At 58.3% G+C, this 24,179-nt stretch overlaps 5 protein-coding genes across 5 annotated transcripts; 3 read left to right on the plus strand and 2 right to left on the minus strand.

Annotated features, from left to right (window-relative positions):
* Positions 1-4,095: 4,095 nt before the first annotated feature.
* Positions 4,096-6,129, plus strand: SLS55_008353 (uncharacterized protein; the record flags this gene model as incomplete). The annotated part of the gene is made up of 5 exons (XM_066779764.1): positions 4,096-4,203; positions 4,272-4,548; positions 4,603-4,733; positions 4,917-5,570; positions 5,623-6,129. 5 exons carry the CDS (start codon positions 4,096-4,098, stop codon positions 6,127-6,129), a joined length of 1,677 nt encoding a protein of 558 aa, XP_066630568.1.
* Positions 6,130-6,742: 613 nt separating this feature from the next.
* Positions 6,743-8,957, plus strand: ALD6 (aldehyde dehydrogenase (NADP(+)) ald6; the record flags this gene model as incomplete). Its single annotated transcript, XM_066779765.1, has 4 exons — positions 6,743-7,331; positions 7,450-8,087; positions 8,163-8,384; positions 8,763-8,957. The coding sequence occupies 4 exons, from the start codon at positions 6,743-6,745 to the stop codon at positions 8,955-8,957; spliced, it is 1,644 nt and encodes a 547-aa protein (XP_066630569.1).
* Positions 8,958-9,874: 917 nt separating this feature from the next.
* Positions 9,875-10,279, plus strand: SLS55_008355 (uncharacterized protein; the record flags this gene model as incomplete). Its single annotated transcript, XM_066779766.1, has 2 exons — positions 9,875-9,881; positions 9,936-10,279. 2 exons carry the CDS (start codon positions 9,875-9,877, stop codon positions 10,277-10,279), a joined length of 351 nt encoding a protein of 116 aa, XP_066630570.1.
* A 5,653-nt stretch (positions 10,280-15,932) lies between these two features.
* FUN30 (DNA-dependent ATPase fun30) lies at positions 15,933-19,454 on the minus strand (the record flags this gene model as incomplete). Its single annotated transcript, XM_066779767.1, has 1 exon — positions 15,933-19,454. One exon carries the CDS (start codon positions 19,452-19,454, stop codon positions 15,933-15,935), a length of 3,522 nt encoding a protein of 1,173 aa, XP_066630571.1.
* Positions 19,455-21,793: 2,339 nt separating this feature from the next.
* On the minus strand, positions 21,794-23,350 carry SLS55_008357 (uncharacterized protein; the record flags this gene model as incomplete). Its single annotated transcript, XM_066779768.1, has 5 exons — positions 21,794-22,461; positions 22,706-22,765; positions 22,818-22,937; positions 23,012-23,089; positions 23,146-23,350. The coding sequence occupies 5 exons, from the start codon at positions 23,348-23,350 to the stop codon at positions 21,794-21,796; spliced, it is 1,131 nt and encodes a 376-aa protein (XP_066630572.1).
* Between the last annotated feature and the right edge of the window lie 829 nt (positions 23,351-24,179).

Genomic DNA, 24,179 nt, shown 5'->3' on the forward strand with positions numbered 1-24,179 from the left:
TCCTAGCCGGAGCCTGATATCTGCGTTCCTCGTGACATACTCTCCCCCTGGAAATCTCGGTGAAGGCTGTTCACCCAGCGGTGTGATCTTCCGGTCCAGGCCGTATCCAGTGAGCCCCGAGAGAAGAGAGCGCAACCGACTGAGCAGATACTAAGGTAGGCTGGGAATCGGTGTGCGTTTCAAAGATAGGATCGTCGTCCAACAAGATTGCTCTTTGTGGAACGTCCCTTCACATGCTCTGGCGATGTGCAGTATGAGAGGGACGCTAAAGACATGTCAATGCAGATTAGAGTCGAGACCCCCAGAGCGTGCGAGCATCCAGTCATAGGCGCGGATCCGGTTGAGGTAATACCTCCGGCCCTTACGTACCGCGGCTCCGCTTTGGCGGTATCTGAGCAAGAGTCGGTGATGCATCCAGTCGGGCGCTGCAGATCGTCTGGTGGAGATGATTCCGACGCAGCGGGAGCGCTGTCTAGCTCGTATACCTGCGAAACGGCATACTGCATTTGCCGTTTCCGCTGCGACTGCGCCGCTCGCCCTGATTCAGGCGCCCGGGTGGGATGACGAACGGGAAGCTTCCAGCCTCTTCAGCTAGGGCTGCTTATCTCGGACATGATCCATGCCAATGGAGCGGTATACTGCTGCGCACGGTGATGCTGGTCCAGTAGCAAGTGCGCACTGATGGTCCCAGCTCACCGTTCGCACCGTGAGTTCAGACCCTGGACCGCACTTCATCATGAGCGACTTCGAAAGAACGTCCGTGGTGTGCCGGGGGCCGGCGTGATTCGACGCAGGGTGCGCTCGTGTCGTCCTTAGCGGTCCGTCATGATCATTCGCGGTCAAGTCCCGCACGCCCCTCAGGGCCCGTTATCCAGTGATGGCAAGGACCGAGCTGGGGTGGAGTTTTTCGCCGGTCCGCGCAGAAAGACCTAGAGGGCACGGATACAGGAGCGGGGTAGCCGTCTTCGCGGCCGACTCGTGCGAGGTCGGTGCGGGACGTAGTCGGCGCAGGCTCGCAACAGTTGGAGGGCACCGTGGCATCCTGGGAGCTGGAGGTTGTAGGGCGTTGAAGCATCATTGGTCCCGGGGCGAAAGTGCGGTAAAGAGACGCGCAATTTCGTGGCCCAAGGATGCTTCAACAGCACACGGTGGCCGGCGTCGATGTGAGGCCACTTGGCTTACATCTGCATCTCAATCGCACGCGCTTCGGACCCCGTGCTTTATCGCATGGAACGGGTTGCTGGGACAGCCTTACCGCTCACGGCTCGCAGGCGGCCATGGAGCATCCACGCTGGGCTCGGGACGACCCTCTCTTCCGTCGCAGTGTTCCTGGTCACCGCCAATCCGTATGACGATCCCGGACAAGGCTCCTCTTCAATCCACACACTTCCTGAGTCAGATTGATGATGCCACATTCGGCCTGGACTGGCCGTGCACAGCGCACCTGGCAGTCTGCCAGCAAGAGCGGAGACCTCGGACAAGAGTGCGCAGGCCACGCATCCGGCCTTTCCACAAGCAGAAGAGTCTGTAGCGGCGGGATAGGAGGGGCAGGCATCCCTCTCCCACGCCCCGGGCTGCGGTTGGGCAGCGTGGAAGATCCGGGAAGAGCTGGCTGTTGCAGGTAGATACGGACGCCGGGCGAATTGGGTTGGCGATCTAGAACAAGGGCGGGGTATGTGCTGGATCAAGGGCTGACTGCCGTAACAGTGACCTGTCAAGCCAGAAGCAGTATTGAATCAGACTATCGGTGGTGGCCGCTCCCGTGCCCATGGCTGCCAGGCCGCTTCTCTGCATCTTGCGGCTTAGTGCCAGGCACATTCTCTCCAGGCGTGGGGACTGCTGCGTCCCCGCTTTTCTGCTTTTTCGTTAGCGCACAGAGACAGCCCTGCGTTCGCATGGCTCTCGAAACGCAATGCTGCCCTATCGCGGACTCGCAGGTGCGTGGGAGGAGGCCGCAAAGAACCAGGGCGGACCAAGACGACTGGAGGGCTCCCGGCCGGCACCTTCGGGCACGTCTTGCATTTCTCACCTCGCTGTCCAGAGCACTAGAACGTGCAGATGAGGCGGCCAGCCTTCCACCGCGCTCACCTGCTCTTGCCCCAACTTCCTCCTTCTGCACGCCCAATCATGGGCCCTCCGAGGCCCTGGTACTTAAGTCCGCGGCACCGTCGCATCTGCCGTCGTCCCCCTCCCTTTCCTTCCCCCTCAATCTCCCACGCTCGCTTCAATCCCATGTCCACTCGTTCGCCGCGCCGGTTCTCCCACGCAGCACATACAGATACCTGCCGATAAAGGAGCCATCCATTCGCTTACCGCAGCCATGCGACCCGCCACCATGCTGATTGCAACGGTTTTCGCCGCCGGCGCCGTCACGGCGCGGTCCTCTGGCGGCTGCGACAAGACGTGCGACGCGGCCTACAGTTCGTGCATGACGGTATGACCCGCCGCTCCCTCGTGCCTGGCAGCCCGCCCACTCTGACTTGCGCTGCAGGGGTGCCAAAGCAACCCGGCCTGCATCGACCCTTGTAAGCGTGACACTTGTCTGGTAAGCCAATTTCCTGTTACGGGTGGGGTCCTGAGGGCGAGCGGTGTGGAGAGAACGGGCTGGCTAATGTGTCATGGACGTCCAGAAGATCTCGATCGTGAGTGCCTGGCTCCCTCTCTAGCGATCCGGAGCATCGCGAATCTGACAGTGGCCTAGTGCTCCTCGTGCTGGTCGCCGTGCCAGTAGCAACGACGGCCTCTCACAGTCTCGCCGCGCGGACGTGCCAGATGCTTGGCCCGTGGTACGACAGGCTCCCTCTGCTGAAGATCACTCTTTGGAAGCGGAATAGCTGGATGGAGCCGGGAACTGGCGGTGGAAAGAGCAGCCGGAATGCTGAGTCCTCAGTGATTTCGGGCCGCACAAGAGGGGCAACGTGGGTAAAGCACCGTAGGCGAGACTAGTGTTGAGGACCAGAAATGAACTTTCTTTTTCTTGCTTCATGTGCGCCCGCTGCTGCCCCGCCAGACGCCGCCGGAAGACTGATGACGAGCTGGACGAATGGCCTCGAGAGCCGGGCAGAACAGCGGGGGGTTGGTGGACTGGAGAAGAGCAGAGTCACGGAACAGGGCTCGCTGTGGGCTGCGGCTCGGGGCGGGACAAGGATGGGCCTGCAGAGAATGCCACGCACACGGGACCCAAGAGCTGCAGGTGATGATGGCGAGGAGAGAGCTGCATTTTCGTTCGACGAGAGAGGCGTCGCGAGTGCGGCGAGCCCACTCGCAAGACGTTGGCAGAGCAATCGGCGGGGAAGCGCGTGAGAAGCCTAGCCGAGCGACAGAGACCGCACCCGATTGGTCGCTAGCGCCCTGGGGCCCGCTCGCAGGAAAGAACAACTGGCACCGGACTGGACGGCCAGCCTCCATCTTGCACGCACTCGAGAGCCACGATCCGGAGGCAGCCCGCAGGAGATGAGGCCAGCGTAGCCGTGCCTGTTTCACCGTGGCACAAACACGCGCGCGCCTCTATATAGTGCGTCAATGCGCGCTGCTGAGCACATGCGGTCCTCTACTAGACCCTCGCCTCCTCCGGCCGGCTCCTTCGCGTTCCACCCCACGCCTGCGCTCCGCCCGTCAAAGTCTCGGCAGTCGCAGCCTTGGCAGGGCGCCTGCCTCCTGCCTGCGTGCTGCCGAGCAGCAAGGTCGACGACAGAGCGAGAGCGCGGCCGAGATTGGAGCAGTGCCACCTGCCTAATACGACGGCGAGGCTGTGTTTGATGACAGGGCGGGCGAAGACTCTAGAAGGAAATAAGCTCCCCGCGGCTGAGGCTGGCCGAGGCGCACTGGCCGCGGCGCCGGAGAAGTCGCGTCGCGCCAACGTGCCGTGGCGCAGCGCCAGCCGGCCGCGACTTCTGTGGGGATCTCGCACGGGCAGGCGGTCAGCGGCGCGCGGCAGAATTACGCCGGGTAACTGCCACGGTGGTCACAAGCAGCTCGCGCGCCCAGCTATTTCAACCGCATCTCCACCTCTCCCTCTTCGCATTCCGTTGATCACTCGAATTTTCTGCCATTGGTCATCGCCCTTGCTTGTAGCCACAGCAAGCGGACTCCACCATGCGTGCTAACATCCTCCCCATCGCGCTGCTCAGCGCAGCCGCCGTCCACGCCGAAGAAGCCTCGTCGTCCACCTCCACCTCGGCTGTTGAGAAGCCTACCTTCACCGTACGTCGCTCCCCCGAAGCTAGAGTCTTCGTGCAGAGCTAGTGCAAAGCTAACAGCGTGTTCCGCAGCCTACCGCCCTCACTGCTCCCTTCTTCGAGCAGTTCACCGACGACTGGGAAGAGCGCTGGAAGGTCTCGCACGCCAAGAAGGAGAACACCGAAGAAGAATGGGCCTACGTCGGCACCTGGTCCGTTGAGGAGCCCACCACCCTCAAGGGAATTGAGGGCGACAAGGGTCTCGTCATCAAGGACAAGGCTGCTCACCACGCCATTTCCGCCAAGTTCCCCAAGGCTGTCGACAACACGGACAACACCCTCGTTGTCCAGTACGAGGTCAAGCTCCAGGGTACGTGATTGCCGCGCTACTGGCTCGGGAGGAAGAAGCTAACAATGATGCCAGATGGCCTCGAGTGCGGTGGTGCCTACATGAAGCTCCTCCAGGACAACAAGGCTCTCCACGCCGAAGAATTCTCCAACGCCTCGCCCTACGTCATCATGTTCGGCCCTGACAAGTGCGGTGCCACCAACAAGGTACGTTTGGAGTGGATTCCTACTTCATTCGGACAAGTATTGCAACAATTGGTGCATGGAAAGTTGTGCGCTCGCATGCTCTTCGCACTTTTGAGCGGCTGCATACGCGGGCTTCCGTGCGCTCATTGATGCAATACTGTTTGCATTGGCGTTACTTTGGTGCATGCCTAACTTCTTTTCTAGGTTCACTTCATCTTCAAGCACAAGAACCCCAAGACTGGCGAGTACGAGGAGAAGCACCTCAAGAACCCCCCGGCGGCCCGTATCTCCAAGACGTCGGCCCTCTACACTCTCATTGTCAAGCCGGACCAGACCTTTGAGATCAAGATCAACGGCGAGTCGATCCGCAACGGCACCCTCCTTGAGGACTTCACTCCCGCCGTCAACCCCGCCGAGGAGATTGACGACCCCAACGACAGCAAGCCTGAGGACTGGGTCGACCAGGCCAAGATCGCCGACCCCGAGGCTACCAAGCCCGAGGACTGGGATGAGGACGCTCCTTACGAGATTGTTGACGAGGAGGCCGAGAAGCCTGACGACTGGCTTGAGGACGAGCCCAGCACCATTCCCGACCCCGAGGCCGAGAAGCCCGAGGACTGGGATGACGAGGAGGATGGTGACTTCATTGCCCCTACTGTCCCCAACCCCAAGTGTGACGAGGTTTCTGGCTGTGGCCCGTGGACCGCTCCCATGAAGAAGAACCCTGCCTACAAGGGCAAGTGGACCGCTCCTCTGATCGACAACCCGGATTACAAGGGTCCGTGGGCTCCTCGCAAGATCGCCAACCCCGACTACTTCGAGGACAAGACCCCGGCCAACTTTGAGCCCATTGGCGCTGTAAGTTTTGACAAGGCTCCCAGCTAGCGTGTGCACACTAACGCAGTTGCAGATTGGCTTTGAGATCTGGACCATGCAGAAGGACATCCTCTTTGACAACATCTACGTCGGCCACTCGATCGAGGATGCTCAGAAGCTCCAGGAGGAGTCGTACGATGTCAAGATCAAGGTTGAGAAGGCCGAGGAGGAGGCTACCAAGCCCAAGAAGGACGACAAGGCCAAGTCTCCCCTTGACCTCGACTTCAAGGAGGACCCGGTCAACTACATCAAGGAGCGCACCGCTCTGTTCTTCGAGATCCTCCCCAAGGACCCCATGGCCGCTCTTAGCATGCTTCCCGACATTGCTGGTGGCCTTGGTGGTATCGCCGCCATCGTGATCGCCCTCATTGCGGTTGTTCTCAGCGGCGGCTCTGCTCCCTCCAAGGAGCAGGTCAAGGCCACGGCCGACAAGGCTAAGGCCAAGGCTGGTGAGGCCAAGGACAAGGCGGCTGAGGCGGTGTCCACTGGTGCCGAGAAGGCCGGTGAGGCGACCAAGCGTCAGACTCGCTCCTCTTCGTAGAACAAGGCCGGATGATGGATGGCAGAAGTGGCAGTGGAAGTCGAAGGATCAACAAAAATTCAAGCGGCGTGCTCTCTACCTATAGGAGTTCATTGGTTCGAAAGCGTATATTGATAGTTGGGTGTGTTATACCTATTGTTTGGTAAATGGATTGCTCATTCCTACGTATGTGCGCTGCTCCAAGCGGGAAACAATTGCGACGTGTTGTGTCTTGATAGCGATGCCGAAAAAGGCAGGCCGACGCGCAAGGCCGGCGCCGACGGCGGAGGAGGGGATTTGTTTCCAGCGGGAGCGGAGAAGGGCGCGCGCAGGGGCCAAGTGTTGACCCTCGGCTTCATCTTCCCCACGCCCTCCGCTAGCCGGCAGCGTCATGCTTAAGCCGAGCAACACCTTGCCCGTCCGTCTGCTAGCTCTCTCCTTTCAAGCACTCTCACTGTGAGCGTTGGCCAGTTGAGTCTGCTTTCTATCCTCTGTTCCTTCCCCTCACGCTCCCGCAATCAAGCTCGACGCTGCCCAGACAATGGCCGCTCGCCGCCTGCTCGCACGGAACTTCCCCGCTCTCACCTCCCGCACTACCGTCGGCCCCAGAGTAGCTTCCTTCTCCACGAGAACCATGGCATCCGCAAAGCCGCCCGTCGGCCGCGTGGCCACGCGCCGCCTCCACCAAACCGCACAGCACCTCAAGCCCGCCGCTGCCACTACGACGGCCGCCTCGACCGTCGACTCGTACATCACGACGCACGATGCCGTGGCCGAGCCATTGGACACGCAGAACTTCCTCGACAACCAATTCGTGCCCTCGGCCGCGACCAAATGGATCGACCTGCACGACCCGGCCACCAACAACCTCGTCACGCGCGTGCCGCAGAGCACCGACGCCGAGCTGAAGGCGGCCGTCGACAGCGCGGAGAAGGCGTTCCCCGCGTGGCGGGCGACGAGCCTGCTGCACCGCCAGCAGGTCATGTTCAAATTCACCGCGCTGATCCGTGAGCATTGGGACCGGCTGGCGGCGAGCATCGTGCTCGAGCAGGGCAAGACGTTTGCGGATGCCAAGGGCGACGTGTTGAGGGGCTTGCAGGTGGCCGAGACGGCGTGCGGCATCACGACGCAGCTCACGGGCGAGGTGATGGAGGTCAGCAAGGACATGGAGACGAGGACGTACCGCGAGCCGTTGGGCGTGACGGCGGCGATTTGTCCGTTTAGTAAGTAGTCGTCCTTTTCCTCGACGTGTTCGTGATACGCTGCACGGCTGGCTGCATGCAGCTGTCATGAAGCAAGATGTACACGCATGCATGGGCTGACGCGGTGACACAAAAACAGACTTCCCCGCCATGATTCCGCTCTGGTCGATCCCGATCGCGACGGCGACGGGCAACACGCTGGTCATCAAGCCGTCGGAGCGCGACCCGGGCGCGTGCATGATCCTGGCCGAGCTGTGCGAGAAGGCGGGCTTCCCGCCGGGCGTCGTCAACATCGTGCATGGGGCGGCCAAGACGGTCGACTTCATCCTCGACGAGCCGCGTATCAAGGCCGTCAGCTTCGTGGGCAGCAACAAGGCGGGCGAGTACATCTACTCGCGCGCGTCGGCCAACGGCAAGCGCTGCCAGGCCAACCTCGGCGCAAAAAACCACGCCGCCGTGCTGCCCGACTGCAACAAGAACCACGCGCTGAACGCCATCGCGGGCGCGGCGTTCGGCGCCGCCGGCCAGCGCTGCATGGCCCTGAGCACCCTGGTCATGGTCGGCGAGACGAAGGACTGGATCCCCGAGATTGCGGAGCGCGCGAAGGCGCTGAGCGTCAACGGCGGCTTCGAGCCCGGCGCCGATCTGGGGCCTGTCATCAGTCCCGAGTCGAAGAAGCGGATTGAGGGTCTCATCGCTAGCGCTGAGGAGGAGGGCGCGACGATTCTGCTGGACGGGAGGGGGTATAAGCCGGAGAAGTATCCGAACGGCAACTGGGTGAGTCGGGGAGCTCTTGAACGAGAGACAAAACGAGAAAAAGAGTGCTGATGTGGTTGGTTCTTTTTTGTACAGGTCGGCCCCACCATCATCTCCAACGTCAAGCCGCACATGAAGTGCTACACGGAAGAGATCTTCGGCCCCGTCCTCGTCTGCCTGAACGTCGAGACCGTCGACGACGCTATTAACTTGATCAACGCGAACGAGTACGGCAACGGCACCGCCATCTTCACCCGCTCCGGCCCGACTGCAGAACGCTTCCGCAGTGAGATCGAGGCTGGGCAGGTTGGTATCAACGTAAGTGACTTCTTATTTCTTCCCTTTTCTCTTCTCGAAATGGATGGAATCCAGAAGGCATGGTATGCCTTCATCGAGAGTCGGATTCGTCGTCCGGAGTGGTTATTGTTGGACGTCAAACGACAAATCTCGGTCCGGATGACCTATTCCAGCACTCCATGGACCTTTGTGAACTTTTGTTCTGCAAAAGAAAGCCTGCCCTCCTCGAAATGCTCTTGGCCGAACGCCGGAAGCTGGGCCGGCATCTCCGGGGACCGGGCCGAGCGGCCACGACTTTCCCCAATCTCCCCTATCTCCACCATCCACGCTCCCCACGATGCACCACCACCAACACCACCACCACCGCTTCATGCTCCTGATGCTAATGCTACACCCCAGGTGCCCCTGCCGGTCCCACTTCCCATGTTTTCTTTCACAGGAAACAAGAGGTCCGTCGCCGGCGGCGGCGCCAGCACCTTCTACGGCAAGCCCGGCATCAACTTCTACACCCAGACTAAGACGGTGACTTCGCTCTGGCGCCACGAGGACGCCCTGGCGCAGAAGGCGAGCGTGAACATGCCGACGCAGAGCTAATTGTTGACTCTGATTCTCTCTCTTTCTCTTCGACTTGTTGTGAGGGAGGGGTGATGGGTTGGGGAATGAAGGGGTAAGGTCTTTCATCTCCCGGTGGAATGGGCATATTGACTACGGAAGAGGAGGAGGTTTATGGGCTAAGACTGATGACGGGACGCGGGAAGAGAAATGGAAATGTATAAGAAACGAAAAAAAAAAACAATTATTGTTCGAATGCATGGATGTATGTATGTATGGTCCTTCATTGCGTTGTATGTATATACTTGGCTTTGGGTCTATGTGTTCGTTCAAAGCGGACTGTCGCTTCTTCTCACATTTGCGGAAATGAGACAGGTGCTCTAATTGGAAGTTGTAGTTTTCTTCCGGCTTCAACCTGCAATACTACATACACCCTCTACTTACGTCGGTAGTGGAATCCCGTGTCCGGATGTGTTTGTACGACTTTTATATCTACGTTTGCGTCCGGATATCTTCTTCAACTACCCCGGGCGCAGATGTATACAAGGTCTGCTTTAAAGTCCACACCCCAACACCAACACCACCACCACCACGACGAACATGTCTGCTCCCACATCCGCCGCCGCTGCACCCGCTGCCGCACCCTCCTCCGCCGCCTCCTCCAATCCCGCCCGGCCGCCGCCGCCGCCGCAAGTCCACCTCCTGCGCGCTCCAAACGGAAAGCTTCACAGCTCCATCTGCGCCAACTGGGGATGAAGACGATGCCATCAGGGTCAGACGTCTCACTGCAACCGCTAGAGCTGCCGCTGCCGCTACTCTCTTCCGACCCCTCTCTCTTCGTGTTCTTCTTCCTCCTTCTCTCCTCGGATGTCAACGGGCACTTGGCGGCTGGCTGGCTGGCTGGCTGGTCAATATTATATACACACTCACTTACCTAGATTAGTAATCGCCCGCTTGCTATGGCAGGTAGAACCCGGGGTGGGGGATGGGGCGGGCCCACCGCAGCCAACCGCCCGCCAGCACAGCGAACCTCCCAGAATGCCCTGAGCAACGACTCCGACGATACCCAGCCCCCATTCTGGACGCCCAGAGCTCCCAAAGCAAATGATACGCACGCACGCTGGAAGATCCGGTCGCCCCGCGGTACCATCGTGAAGCGAGAGAACCAGAAGGGCAAGCAGAAGACGAGTACACAAGACCAGGCAGAGAAGTACCGCCAGTGGGTCCTCTACGATACGGACATCAACATCTCAAAGACCTGTCTGCCGCCACCTTACACAATCCTGAGCGACCGGGTTATGGGAAGGATGGCAGAGTGGCTGAAGACCACTCAAGGAGCGCGTTTCTCTGGCGTGGGTCGGTGAACGCTTGTCCTTGCCGAAATTATTCAGCTTAGACGCCATGTAATCTTGGAGCATCTTCCTATTGCGTGGGGAAAGGTCGTAGCGGGCGAGGTGGGCTCGGGGTGCGGTCCGGTCCGGGTCGATCAGGGTTTGCTGACGTGGGTAGGTAGCTGCCTTGACTCCGAGGCACTCGTCTGTAAGGGTAATGCCCTTCTTGTCGTCAACGTCCTTGATGATCCAGAACTTTGACTGAATAGCGTTTTTCTTCACGTCCTTTTTAGCCTTGAGGGTGGTGGCCTGCGCCTTGGCCGTATCCTCGTGCTGTTCCAAGGGCCATTCGCCCGCTAAGAAGAAGGTGTGGTAGTCTTGGTGCAGGCGGTAGGCGAGCAGTTGGGCGAATGCGTCGTGCTGGAGGCGGGGCCGCGGCCCTTCCCTTCTCGCCGCTGCCGCTGCCGCTGCCACGACCACGGCAAACGCCCTTGCCGGCGCCGCGGGAGCGCACCTGCGCGCCGGCGCCGGGCAAGCTGATGCCGCTCGCAACGCTCTCCTTGCTTCACCCCGTAATGGTAGGCAGCGGCAGTGGACGGGTCGTCCGTTCCCGTCCCGAAAGACAAATTCGTGCTTGACTCGTTCGTCGCCATGGTCCGTGGACGGCACGGTGTATTTCCTAAAAGGGCAAGAGCACTCGTGGGAAGCCGACGACATTCGACGGGCACTGGCTTACGACATCTACCACATAGCACGAACGATACCCATACCTGCCGCACTCCTGACTTATAAAACAAACTCCTCTATCGAAATCCTCTTCTCCATCTTCGCTGAACTTCCCTTCGACAGCGCCCGACTGTAGAAAGCTATCATGCCTATTCCTAAAGATGACGAGTACCAACGCCCGTCGCGGCGTCGATTCCGCCTCCGCCACAGCCAGCGGTAGAAGGACCGTCGCAGCCCGAATCAACCAACCCCATCCATACCGATGGGCCCGGAAGGCCAGCTCACGAAATATCCCGGCTATCAAGCAACACCGCTCTGGCCATCTGTAGCCACAATCCCCCGCCCAGCCACCGCTCCTCCTCGACTCGTCGAATACCACGGCCTCTTCCCAGAAAATCACCCCTTCTTCCCATACATGAGTAACTCTCAACCGCCAGCCTCTCCGGCCGCCGTTCCAGACCACCACGGCCTCTTCCCAGAACACCACGGTCTCTTCCCAGAACACCACGGTCTCTTCCCAGAACACCACGTCTCGTCGCCCGCTCTACGCCTACGACCTGTCCACTCATCGCCACCTTTACCGCCCGTCTGTCGACTAGCCTGCAGGACGGACTTCTCAACCTTTCTAGGGCGTATACCGCCTAGATCGACTTAGGGGCAGCTGGCGTGTTCTTAAAGAACTCGACAAAGGGCGGAGTGGTAGACTGCAAGGTTTTAAAAAGGCCGGGGTAGAATTGGAGTGAGGCTTGTGAAGCAGCTAACTCCAGATCGCTCTAGGAAGCAAAGCATCTTGCGAACAGTGGGTTCTTTCCCAGGAAGGGGGTGTCGTCGAGACAGTGCCATGCAGCGCTCATGATGTGGTCGAAGAGCTCCGGGTCCACCACGAGTCCCGTCCGCGCCACCGTAGGGCGTTTTTATCTCAGTGGCAATGGGCAGCAGTCACCATCATCCTCGAGGTCGGGTCCGACAAGTTCCCCATCCGCGTCCCCAAGCTCCCGCTCACGGAAACCAGCGTCTTCTTCAACAACGCGTTGAACGGACACTTCATGGAGGCCAGGACCAATATCCTACCCCTCCTCCCCACCGACAAGCCGGATTTCGTGTTCCGCATGGTCAAGTGGATCATCACGGGGGAGGGAACTCGACAGCCGCAACGACGTCAACGACAGCTGGGAGGGGCAGAAGGAAGAGGAGGACTACTACGACGACGAACATGAAAAGTCTTCTAAGCTATACGAAGGATTCGAACGACATCCTCGGTCGGATCGAGAAGGCCATAGCGGCCAACCATCCGGTCATCCACTATCATTATCATTACCATGATGGCCCTCCCTCCGCCTCCGCCCACGCACCACCTCCTCCTCCCTCCACCGTCGACGACGCCGCCAACGAAGAGAGAGCATCCCCTCAACAGCGAGTGGTAATGAGCAGCAGTTACCACTCATATGCATGGATCATCACGGGGCAGCTCGACAGCTGCAACGACGTCAACGACAGCTGGGAGGGGGCAGGAGGAGGAGTACGACGAATACTACGACGACGAGCTCGGTAGCCGTAACGACGCCAACGACAGCTGGGAGGGGCAGGAGAAGGACGGACATTTGCGTGAGGTCTTGAAGCGCATCGACCTGAAAGGACTTCGCCTGGTGCCGACCAAGTCGTTCGTTGCTTACCCTTGTACAACGCTGCTGGGCCAAAGAGTCTCCTCCTTCGGACTTGGCACGATGCAAGAGAAGGTACAGGCAATAGGAGTCGGGGCAAGAGGCGAGGCGCCTTAGCTGGTGTAGGCCGGCCGCATCGGGAAATGTGTTGGTGCGGAGATGGCGGTTTGGGAACGAGGCGGGTAGCCGAGCACGCCACCACGCACACGGCTGCGGTTGATGGAAGACGGGATGGCTGGGGAGGTATATGTGTGTGCGATCAAGGTTGGTCGGAGGGGAATGATTGGGAAATGGGGAAGAGCGCCCTGCAGAAGGTAGGCATTAGTTACATCCCTACCGCCACCACCACCACAACAACAACAATGGCATCAATATCAAGGGCCGGCGTACGTCCCTTCCCTGCCTTAAACCTTCTACACCTCGCCCCGTCTTCCCCCTCCTCGCCCCCGCGCCCGTAGCTACTAATACGGCACCGACCGGAGAATCGCCCTCCAATACATCATTCGTGCCGGTCCCCCTCTGGACGAGGAAACAAGGCTGCGGCGCCTGGCGGAGGGCAGGTGCCTTTACTTCAACAGTTCTGATCACTGGGTACGTGTCTGCCCGGTCGAAAATAAAAAGCAGCCGAAGCGGCAGCAAGAAGCGGCTACAAGAGCGCTCGAGTGGCGTACGTACGCGGGGGTAGTCGAACCTATAGGTAGGGATGCGTTTGTTTGCATGCATTCAAGACCGACATCTTACGTCCGGGCAATAGATCCGACTACACATGCAAGTAGATCTCTCTCATCATTGCGATTCTTCCTCGTTCCCTTTCATTCCTTCGTGTCTTCAACACTCGGCGCTCGGAGAGCTCAAATATTTCTACAACCTGCTACTATGCCTGGCACGCACCTCGCTGACAACGACCGCAGCGTCCACGGCAAGGAAAACATAAAGAGCGGCAGTGGTGTCGGTGGGATTCAGTCCTTAAAGCTTCTGTACCCTGCTATGGCAGTGCTTGTTACAGCGTAAATGTGGAATGTGTTGTTTTAAGCAGGTATGTATTAACGTGGATATACTAAACATCTCGCCGCGCAAATGGCGACTAAGATGGTCGTTACTTCGCACCAGGAGAATCATCTATTTTGACCCATCACACCGCTTGGTCCGTCTCGAAACTCGTCCCACACGAGTGCTAGAGACCCACAAGCACCCATAGTCATCAAGTCACTTAGTGCGGCCTACTGCGAGTTACCGCCATGAAGTCTTCCTCATGGCAGCGTCCTGCACACTTCTCCTTGGCCTTCCAACTACTACAACTGCTATTGAAACAGCCTGCCCGGCGATTGAAGTTAGTACCGATTACGCCAATCACCTGGGCGTTCCTCGCAGAGGCTGCCCCTGCACGTAGTGACAGTCCCGACGGATCATCTGGTCATGCCCAGAGCAATTGAACCCGGTCTTACAGCACACAGTGAAGACATTCGACTGGGCGTCGAGAGCCATCGTCCCGAAGACGCTCTCCAGACACAGCTTTTGGTCAACTTCCTCAAGAACGACACCCATTTCCGCTTCCCGCTAAGGACCAGCAGTAGATCCGAAAGTAGGAGCACGTTGCAGAAGCATCCGCGCCCTCGAAGGGACTCACGAGGCTGTCCAATCGGAGGGAGGTCTACATGTCGAGGACTTCCTCGATGCCAAGGCTCCTTCCTGTGTCATCATACCTCGAAATTAAACTCACCCACGGACGGGAGCTCGAAGGGTGGTAGCTGCCTCTCTCCATGCAGGATTGCGCGCGAGGGTCGCGCCGTGGCCCGAGGTCGCCGGAGGGCGAAGGTCTGCCGGTCCGTCCGTACCCAAGTCACTCGGGGAAGGGCTGGTGCAGGGAGATGACCGTCACCAAGCCGCCTCTCCGCAAGGGAGCAGCACAGGCGCCGAGAAGGCCATTTCGCCCATTCCCCCAGTTTTTCCGTTTCCTTTCGTTGGCAGCAACGGTGGTGATATCGGTAGAGGCAGCAGCCATTATCCCCAGTGGTGGTGGTGGTGCAACAGTCCAGCAGCACGCATTCGTTTCCGACGCCAGTCCTCGCGGCAGCACGCATGCGTTCACTCGAAATTACAGTCGGGCATCCGTTCCTAACGCGCGCACACACACACAAAGAGGTCAGCACAACCATATCCAAACGCGCATTTCAACCCTCGACGACACGCCCTCCTCCTCAAACACGACGCGGCCATCAAAAACCAAGAAAAATAACACTTTCTTGAGCTTTGCCTTCTTCAGAACACCCTTTTATAAGCAGCGACGGCCCAGGCGATTTTCGTCTGAACCATACCTAATCCGGCTCTTCCTATATTATGAGATGATTCTCGGGTTTTGCGATGTTGCTCATCATATGAAGGATGCTTTTTTTTCCGACCGCGTGCGAGGAGAGAGGCGTGGTCGAGTGGAAAGAGAGGGGGAAAAGAATGGGTAGCTTACATTTCGAAATTCATGGGCGGGCGGGCGGACGGCACGGCGCGGCCCTATTGGCACTCTCGCTCGTTTGTCGTACGTAGCGAAGCAGCAAAGCCATGGGCGCGCGGCCGCCCTTCAGACTTTGCTCAGGTCGTCGGCGTGGCGGGAATCATGGTGGAATCGGCGGTGCGGGCGTGCGGCGGCGGGGCAGTGTGCGTCGCGTGTTGTTGACGCGGGTAGAATGATGGAGGTGAGGAAAGAAAGAAAAAAAAAGTTCGCGAGAGGTTTCTTGCAGTGCGAACCCAACGACCTCCGGCGTTTCGGCGAAACCGTCGTTCCGCGCAACAGCCATGCCCACCTACCTACGCTCAAAGAAATGAGCCGTACATTCGCTGGCTGCTGAATTTGATGTGCTTACGTAGATGGGAGTGTTTCGACGCGGAAACGCATGACTGGATATTGTATTGAACTGCCCACGGAGCAAGAACATGGCGTCCTGGACGAATCTACTACAGGAGCACGCAGCACGCGGCACGCTCCACGCTCAGTCGCTCAATCAGCAGCAATTGCATTGTCGACCTTTGCAAATCGGAAGTGTCATTCATATTTATACACATGCTAGTGTCTTCTACTACTAGAATGCATGTAACCTTGGTATCAACTCTAGCGCAGCCAAAACGCTGCACAAAAAAGAAACAAAAAAACAAAAATCCATGATGACGAACACCGGAGAGTTTCCCGACCCAGGAGGAAAGAAAGATTCTATCGCAATTAGCCCAGCCCATTGTGGTTCCCATGTTGTTTCCTTTTTCTGTTCTTTTTTTACTCCGTCCATTGCCCAAACACCAGTTCCCTACCTCCTCTACTCCGCCATCTCAACACCTTTTTTCTGCATGCCGGCCTTGAACTGCTCGGCAATGTCCTGACCGCCTGCATCGGTGGCGCCTTGCACATCTCCGGTCGGCTCCGTGGCCTGGTCCATCAACATCTTCTCGATGGTATCCTTCATGACCTTTTCGATCTTGGGACCGTTGCCGAGCGCTCCGGCGCCCGCGACCTTCTCGTCCAGCGCCAGCTTCGAGTGGCCGAGCGCCAGGATCTGCTCCTCGATGGTGCCGCGCGAGACGAGGCGGACCACCTCGACGTCGCGCTGTTGGCCGACCCTGTGCGCCCGGTTCTCGGCCTGAATGTCGTCCTGCGGGTTCCACGACATGTCGTGGATGATGACCTTGTTGGCGGCCGTGATGTTGATTCCCGTGCCGCCCGAGCCGGTGGAGAGCAGGAAGACGGGGATGTCTTCGTCTTCGTAAAACTGGTCGATGATGTCTTGGCGGGTTGCCGTGTCGGTCGACCCGTCGAAGCGGAGGAAGGGAATGCCCTTGGCGCTGAGAGCATCCCCCATGACGTCCAGGACCATTGTGAATCCCGAGAACAGAAGAGCGCGATCACCATTCTTCTGGTATCCCTTCACAAGCTCCAACACCTTCTCAACTTTGCCTGACGCGAACGTCAGGTCTTCCTTCATCTGGAACTTGTCAAACCGACTATCGCCCGCGATCCAGTTCATGAGCTTGTAATCGTTCATTGGCAAGAGCTCATCGACGGTCCTTTGCACACTAGGGCTGGACCCGGTCGCATAGTGAACCTTCGCTACCTGCAGAACCTTCTCGTCGTCGAAGAAACTACGTTCCAAAAGAGGATGGCACGCGGCAAGACGAAGCTTCATGAGGTAGTTGGAAGTCTTGGAACTGGAACGGTTCGACTTCATCCTCTGGAACGCCTCCTGTTGGAGGGCAAGGACATCCGAGTAGACCTTCTTCTGCTTTGGATGCAGCTCACAGTACTCGACTCGGCTGGTCTTCTTGGGCAGCGCCTTGCCGAGCACCTGCTCCTTCTTCCTCCGCAGAATGAACGGTGTCATCATTGTCCGCGCTTTGTCGGTGCGTGAGGCCGACAGAAGAGTGTTGTGGCTGCTCTTCTCGCTTGTCGTAGCCTTGCGACGGAAGATGAAATTGAGGTTGTCGGCATGTTCGGCGAAGACATTCGGCATAATGAAGCCCAAAAGCGACGTCATCTCCTGCAAGTTGTTTTGCAGGGGCGTGCCCGTGAGCAGAAGGCGCATCTTTGCAGGGATTCGCATCGCGCACTTGTACTTCTGCGACGTGCTGTTGCGCAACTCGTGGCCCTCGTCAAATATGGTGACGGTCGGGCCAAGTCTGCTGAGAAACTTTTGGTCGCTCTTGTCCGTTGAACTCATGGTCGAGTAGGTCGTGACAATCACGTCAATGTTGTGCTTGTCCTGCTCGTACAGCACCCTGAGCTCGCCGCGCTCTTTCTGGGAGCCGGCGTAGGGCTCGACGCGCATCGTTCCCTCCCGGATGAACTTCCGGAACTCCCTGATCCAATTCTCAATGGTACTGGAGGGGACCACAATCAAATGGATGCCCTTCTGGCCCGTCTCCTTGAGATGAGCCAGGAACGAAATAACCTGGCAGGTCTTGCCCAAGCCCATATCGTCCGCGAGGATACCCGAGAGCTTGTTAGTCCAAAGGGTGTTCAGCCAATTGAGAGCAACCAATTGGTAGTCTTTCAACACCAGGTCTTCGGCCATGATGGAAGGCTTCCGTAGAGTGGTGGATCTCGATTTGCTCACAGGAATGCGATCATCGTCGTCAGTCTGCGAGGGTGAGCCAGGTGTGCCCACGCCGGAGTCGTTCTTAGCATCATCGAGGCTCGTAAGATCGAGCTCGCCAGAGGCATTGGAGGCAATCGACTTTGCTCCAAAACGCACCATCGCTGCCTTGATTGGCTCGCCGATAGCCTCGCATTGCTGTACCAGTTCGGTGATCGACTGGTAAGCAGTCCACATCCTCTCTGCATCGTTCAGGACCTTCGTGCCGGTGGATACGTGAGTGCGAGGCACTTTTCCGGTCTTGGTCAGCTTGGGCGGGTTGAGCTCCACCTTCCGAACCGCATCCAAGCTCTTGAAGGGCCTTTTCTCCAAGACGCCCTCACAGTCCTTCAAGGGCTTCTCGGAGAGATCCGCAAGTTCAAAGGCGGAGCATGTGTTGAGGTATACAAGAAGGCTGTCCCTGGCTTCCTGTAGAGCTTCCTCGTCCACCTCTTCCTCGTCGTCCGAGGCGTCTGAATCGGAATCGAGAGCGACGGCCTTCTTCGGCGGGCGCTCCGGTGCTTGCCTCTGGGGAGTTGGTTCGTCGTCTGGTGAAGGCGACTTGGCAACAGGACGACGGCCCCTCATCAAGCGACCGCGTGACTTCACCGGCGGCGGCGTCTCGGTGGCGGATGAGTCGTCAGCGATCTCAACCACAGAAGTTGGCTTTTCCGGTTTCTTCGCAAGCATGGAGCTATACTTGGACGCAATGGACTTGCTCGATTGCACAGACTTGTTGGTGGTGAACTTGGAGGCCGGGACCGATGATGCGTCATCCTCGGTGAGGTCGATGGTCTCTTTCTTGGGCGCCTTCCTGCGCTCCTCCTCCTCAAGCTCACAGACATAACTGAGGGCATCTTCGTACTGTCCCTTCTTGCGAACCAATGCTTCGTACAGTAGTGAGATGGGCTTTCCAGAGTATACCATCGACATCCGCTTGACCTTCTGCATTTGGAAGAAATCTGTAATGTCTCCCAACTTCATGTCACGCTTCGGCTCATCGACCTGATCGACAGGTCGTGCACGAGACGGGCCAGTCTGACGTGACTGAGGTCGAGGTCTCTTCATCGGGGGTGAATAAGCGTTCGCCATGTCATCGGCGGAGCGCTTCTGGAGACGACCGGCGGGCTCCTCGTGGGAGTACTGCGCCAGAACTTGCTGGAAGGGGGACGGGGCAGCATCCTTGGGAGGCGGAATGCTGTAGCGAGGCTTGCTCTTGCTGACGAAAGTTGAAGGCTTGATGTCGGACTTCGACATGGGCTTCGAAAGTTCGTCGTCGGACGTCTCACCCGCCGGTGAGTCGTCGCTGAAGCTTCCGGCTGATGCCATGGGTATGCGAGGCTGGCGGGAGCCAGCTCCGTTCTGCGCAAGTGAGCCAAGTTTGCGGGACTTGGCCGGGGAAGGTGAGTTTATAGCTTGTGAGGTGAGGGTCGGTGAGGATGCGGGCACCTGAACGACGGCGTTTGAATCGGTTCGGTCTCGCATCGGGGTATCCAGGATCTGCGTGGGCTGGGTAATCGCGGGCGCGGGCGAACTGAAGTATGGTGAGGGCTGTGGAGGGGCAGGAGGGTTGATCGGGTGAGAGAGCGGCAGAGTCGCAACCGTCTCGTTGTAATCGGCGAAGAGGTCGTCTCCGCTGTCGTCTTGGGAATTGTAGGCGGCGTCAGCGTGCTGGCGCTTCGCGGGCGTAGTGTCAATGGGGTCGCTGTCCATGGCAAGCGCGATGCTCTTGTGCGTGACCCGGGTGGGATTGAGGCTCGGCGAGGTTGCGCTGCACCGGTGGGTGAGCCAAAGGCGAAGATGTGGGTCTCGATGTGCGTTTGCTGGAAAAGTTTGGACTGTATCCAAAGGCTGGAGGAAGCAAAGCTTGCAAACGATCGGCGACCGTCGGGCAGAATGCGGGGCGAGCGAAGCGCAGCGATGACGGGTGTGGGGTGGAGAGGAAAGAAAGAGAGCGTCGTTGATGGTGAGCGGGACCAAAAGAAAGCGCGGGTTCGCGAAAGGACGTGCAAGGGTCCGAGCGGGCGGTCCCTCGAGATCGCGCTCAAACGCGAACCCCTGCCACCGCCCGAACGTCGCAGGCCGCCGCCGCCCCCGCCTTGGCGCGCTACCGTCCGTGCACAAGGCAGCCAGACCCAAAGTCCAGTGCGCTCCTCCCCTCGTCGCCTCTCTGCATTCGAGACATCCAGCAGTCCCAGCAACAAAAAGTCAAGATGGCCTCGCGAAGGATTGTCTCGACCGAGAAGACGCTCTTGGACCAGGATGATGCTGCAGCCGCGCCAGGCATGGGTGCGCCACTGGGCGACAGCAACATCGCGCCCGCCGTTCCTGCGTTCGTATACCCTCTCTTTATGCGTCTCGCCTACACATTTGCCACGAGACGGCAAAGTGACAAACATTCAATCCCACCCCTCCAATGACCATTGTCCCAACAAAGTTGCGCATCACGGTGTTTGCTAACAGCTGCTTCTTCCCGCAATCTGCAGGCACGTCATCTTCAAGCTGCTCGGCTTCACGTTTGCCATGATAACGCTGCCCATCGGCACCTACTTCATGACGGTGAACACCATCTTCAAAGGTTTGCCGCTCCCTCACACTGTCCCCATTGTTCAAAGACAAGCACAGGGAACATTTCATTTGTCCAATTTGCTAACACCACGCAAGGAAATTCAACCTTCGCCGGCGGCCTGGCCGCGGTTATGGCGAACGTAGTGCTGATCGGCTACGTCATCGTCGCCATGAAGGAAGACCAGTCCGACAGGCTTGAGGCGGAGAAGGAGGCAAAGAAGGCAAGATAGAAAAAATGGCTTGGCCGCGCAACTCCACCATCCCACAAAAGCCATTGAGTCTGAGAGGGTTGTTGGCGACATGGGTGGCCAAAGCTGTATAGTGGAGCGACAAAGCAAGTTACGATCCCGCACAAAAAGGAAGGGGAAAAAAGGGTTGCTTCTGGCGGGCTTGCACATAAAATATGGTAAGATGGCTACAAAACTTAACACCTACAACTCACTCATCGACCTGTGAAAATCGTTGTAATCAGTATGCTATCTATAAGATTTGCGAACAATCGTACTGAAACCGTGGTATGCTGGTGATACCAGTCGTCACAATATTCATATAGGCAGTTGAATATAGGATCCGGACGTAAGTGTACGTATTTAAAACTCACATTTACGCCCAGATCTTGTATTCAACTGCCCATCTATGTGGGATTGTATATTATTCTTGGTGGAGCGCAAAGAGGAAATTTATTTTTAACATGCTGTAAAGACATAATTTCATCCCGTACAGAGATAGTTGAAGAGATCGTCCGAACGTTCTTATGCGCCGCCTCATCGCATATCTATGTCCAAACAACCAACCTCTTCAACCATCCACGTAGAAATAAAGACAATGTTTACGTTTCCCGCTCTATACCAAGCATCTCTCAAGACCCGAAGCATGCCTGTAATCGTCCGAAGACGATCATTCGTCAAGCATATGAACCAAAGGTCACTTCTCACATCCACCAAAGTACACATGCACTCAAAGGAAAAACATTGCATTTCGGATCAGTCTTGCTTCTTCGTAACAGCATCCCTCTTCCCTTGACAATTTCCATCTCCAAGCCAACCTATCGATGAACCCGAAGCGAATTAATGATGCCAAAGCGGTGAGGGGTGCATCGAGATTATATATCTATGAAAAAAAAAGGTGAATTCTCAGTCAGCCAACGGCAAAAGAAGAGCCGCCTTCTTAGCCAAAGTTCCGTAATATGAACTAGAACCAAGCTCAAAGAACCGTGGAAGAATCGAGGCTCAAAGCGAGCCTGCATTTCCTCGGGTCTTTGACGAGCCAAGGTTCCGAATTCCTGTACGCCCCCATCACCCGCCATCCAGGGGTTCTTATTGTTGTATGCCCAAAACGCCAACAGATAATGCAAAACCCCGGGAATTTGTTGTTCGTCAAGCCATTACTTTCCCCCGCACAGCAGAAGGTCATTAATCCTCCGACAAGCCACGATATCGAGAAGCGTAAAAAACCATGGCGACCGGCAACATCACAACGACGGCTTAATCCTTGCTGAACCTCCTCTTGAACCAACTCTTTCTCTTCTCACCGTCGCCGTTGGCAACCGGGCGGCGAGCCGGAGCAGCCGCAATTGGTTGCTGTGGCGGTCCGTCACCCATCTTCGGCGCTCCGTTAACGCTGTCGTGCGCAGGTACCGGTGGCAGTGGCGCCTGGCTCTTGCTGTAGGGCGGCTCGGCGCCAACCGCCGGCGCTCCAGCATAACCTTGTTGATCATAGTAGCCGTTGGCATTGTAGTCGTATCCGTCCGCAACTGGGCTTCCGCCAAAGCCATTGAATCCATACTGCTCGCCCAGGTCAGGCTTTTGAACGGGGGGCATCCTCTCAATAGAGCTGTTCTCGCTGCTGGGATCGGTGTGGTTGCCATAAGCCTCGCCGGAACTGTTCGAAAAGCCGGTGTTCACCGTGTCGCGGGACTGCTGGTACGAATGGCTTGGGTAGAGGCCCTGGTTATGCGCAGGCGGACGCGGAGGCATCAACTCTTGCTGCAGACGCTGACCAAATCGGTTACGGCCGGGGCCGGCGACGGGAGTTGGCATGTAGGCATCTTCAGCCGGGCGTGGGGAAGCCGGGTTGCGGCCGCCGTAGTAACCACCACCGCCACCGCCATAGCCGTTGGCGGTGCTGCTAGAGTAACGATTGTTGCCGTTTCCTGCAAGCGATGAGCCAAAATTAGCGTGTGATCAGCGGGCGGATGCGTCAGTATTTCGTGGTTGGGATGCCGATCGCCATGCCAAGACGGGCCACGCGGGAAGCGGCAGCGATCTTCCATGGGCCTGGCTGTGCCGCCAAAGGCCTCAGGTGCCGCATTGAAAGCAAAGAAAAGCGAACGGGGACGATGCTCCGCGGGCATGATTAAAGGGTCGTCAGGGCTGAGACATTGCCGTTTCACGTACCTCCATAGTAGCTGCTGCGGCGGCTGGTGTAACCGCTGAAATCGGCGACCGATTCGACATCTGCGTGATGTCAGCGGGAGTGAATGCAATTGAACACCTCGGGTGAGCTCACCAGTTCGTGCGCCGCCGGTCCTCCGCTTGTATTCGCCGTCAATCTGCGCCTCGAACTTGCGAATCGTGTCAAGAGGACGCTCCCAACGCGAACGGGTGGGGTTGGAGAGATCGGGTTCGGCTGTGCAGGCGCGAAGTTAACTACATTGGACTCGTAGCGCGTCATCAGGTCATCGTTCAGGAAGGGAGACTCACGAATGGGCGAGCCGTCGACGTCTGTGTGGGATATGGCGCGCAGTGATCCCAGTGTGGGAGCCTCGAGGGCGGCAGCGACTGTTGCGATGGTCAGCGGTAGATTCGTGCGGGGCTGGGGCGGGCGCGCAACGCACTCGGCTGGGCTTCTTCCATGGCGGCGTTGGGGTTGGCTTTCGAGGTGCCGCTGAGCTGTCTCCTGTGCTTCTCGGCGTTGGACTCGTGGAGGTCCTTGATCTTGGGCCGGTGAACTCGGTCGGAGCCATGGCTCTTATCGCTCTTCTCGCTCTTGAAGCTAAAGCCACTCTTGGAGCGCGGACGCTGGTTCGTGTGATACTCCATGACGGGCGTTTGTGCGGATCGGGTAGTTTCAGCTGCAGTGGAAGGCCCGAAGGACGGGGAAAACTGGGCCGGGCAGGCAAGGCGGTGTTGATTTAATGAAAAGAACGGCCAAAGCTCCGCGCAATGCAGGCGGGAAACGGCAATGCGAGCAGCTATCAGCGACCAAGCGAGAGATAGCGGCGCGGCTAGGGGCGTGGACAGTGCAGCTGGCGCCGGAGCGGTGCGATGGATGCGACGGGGACGATGGACGCGAGGGCGCGGGCCAGGTGTTGGTGAGCCGTGCGGGTGTGAAGTGCAGTGTGTTGCAACGAGCGAGGCGGCGGCAGGTGAACGGAGACGAAGACGAGTGAGTTTGGAAGCGACGCGTGAGCGAGGTGGTTGGGACAAATAGGGCGGCTGCCGGCTGGCGTGCTTTTGCTGGCGCCAGCGCTGGCCTGGCACAGCCGCCCATTACGACGCATTCGATCTACAGCCCGCCCGGAAGCACGGGAGCTGTTCACACCAAGCCGCCGCGCCCAGTGCGACCTTGCGCGCCACGGCCGACCATGTTTTGCAGCTCGCCAGGCGTCCGGGCTGCTCGCGGCGCACTGCTGGGGCGCCAGACGGGCGGGCAGCCGTGACGGCGATAAAAATAGCGGCGCCCCCGAGCCCGCGGCGACTGCCTCGCCTGCGTTTCCTCGCTGCTTGGAAGGCGACAGAAAGAAGCTTTGGCAGCCCGCCGCCCGCCAGCACAGACGGCCTCAGCCTCACGCCACGACGCCTGCCGCTCCAGGCTGCGACGAAGAGGGCAAGAAGCTCGAAAGTCGGTGACGAGACCTTGCGACAGCTG

This window comes from Diplodia seriata (assembly GCF_021436955.1).
Source record: "Diplodia seriata strain FDS-637 chromosome Unknown scaffold_8, whole genome shotgun sequence".
Taxonomy (NCBI): domain Eukaryota; kingdom Fungi; phylum Ascomycota; class Dothideomycetes; order Botryosphaeriales; family Botryosphaeriaceae; genus Diplodia; species Diplodia seriata.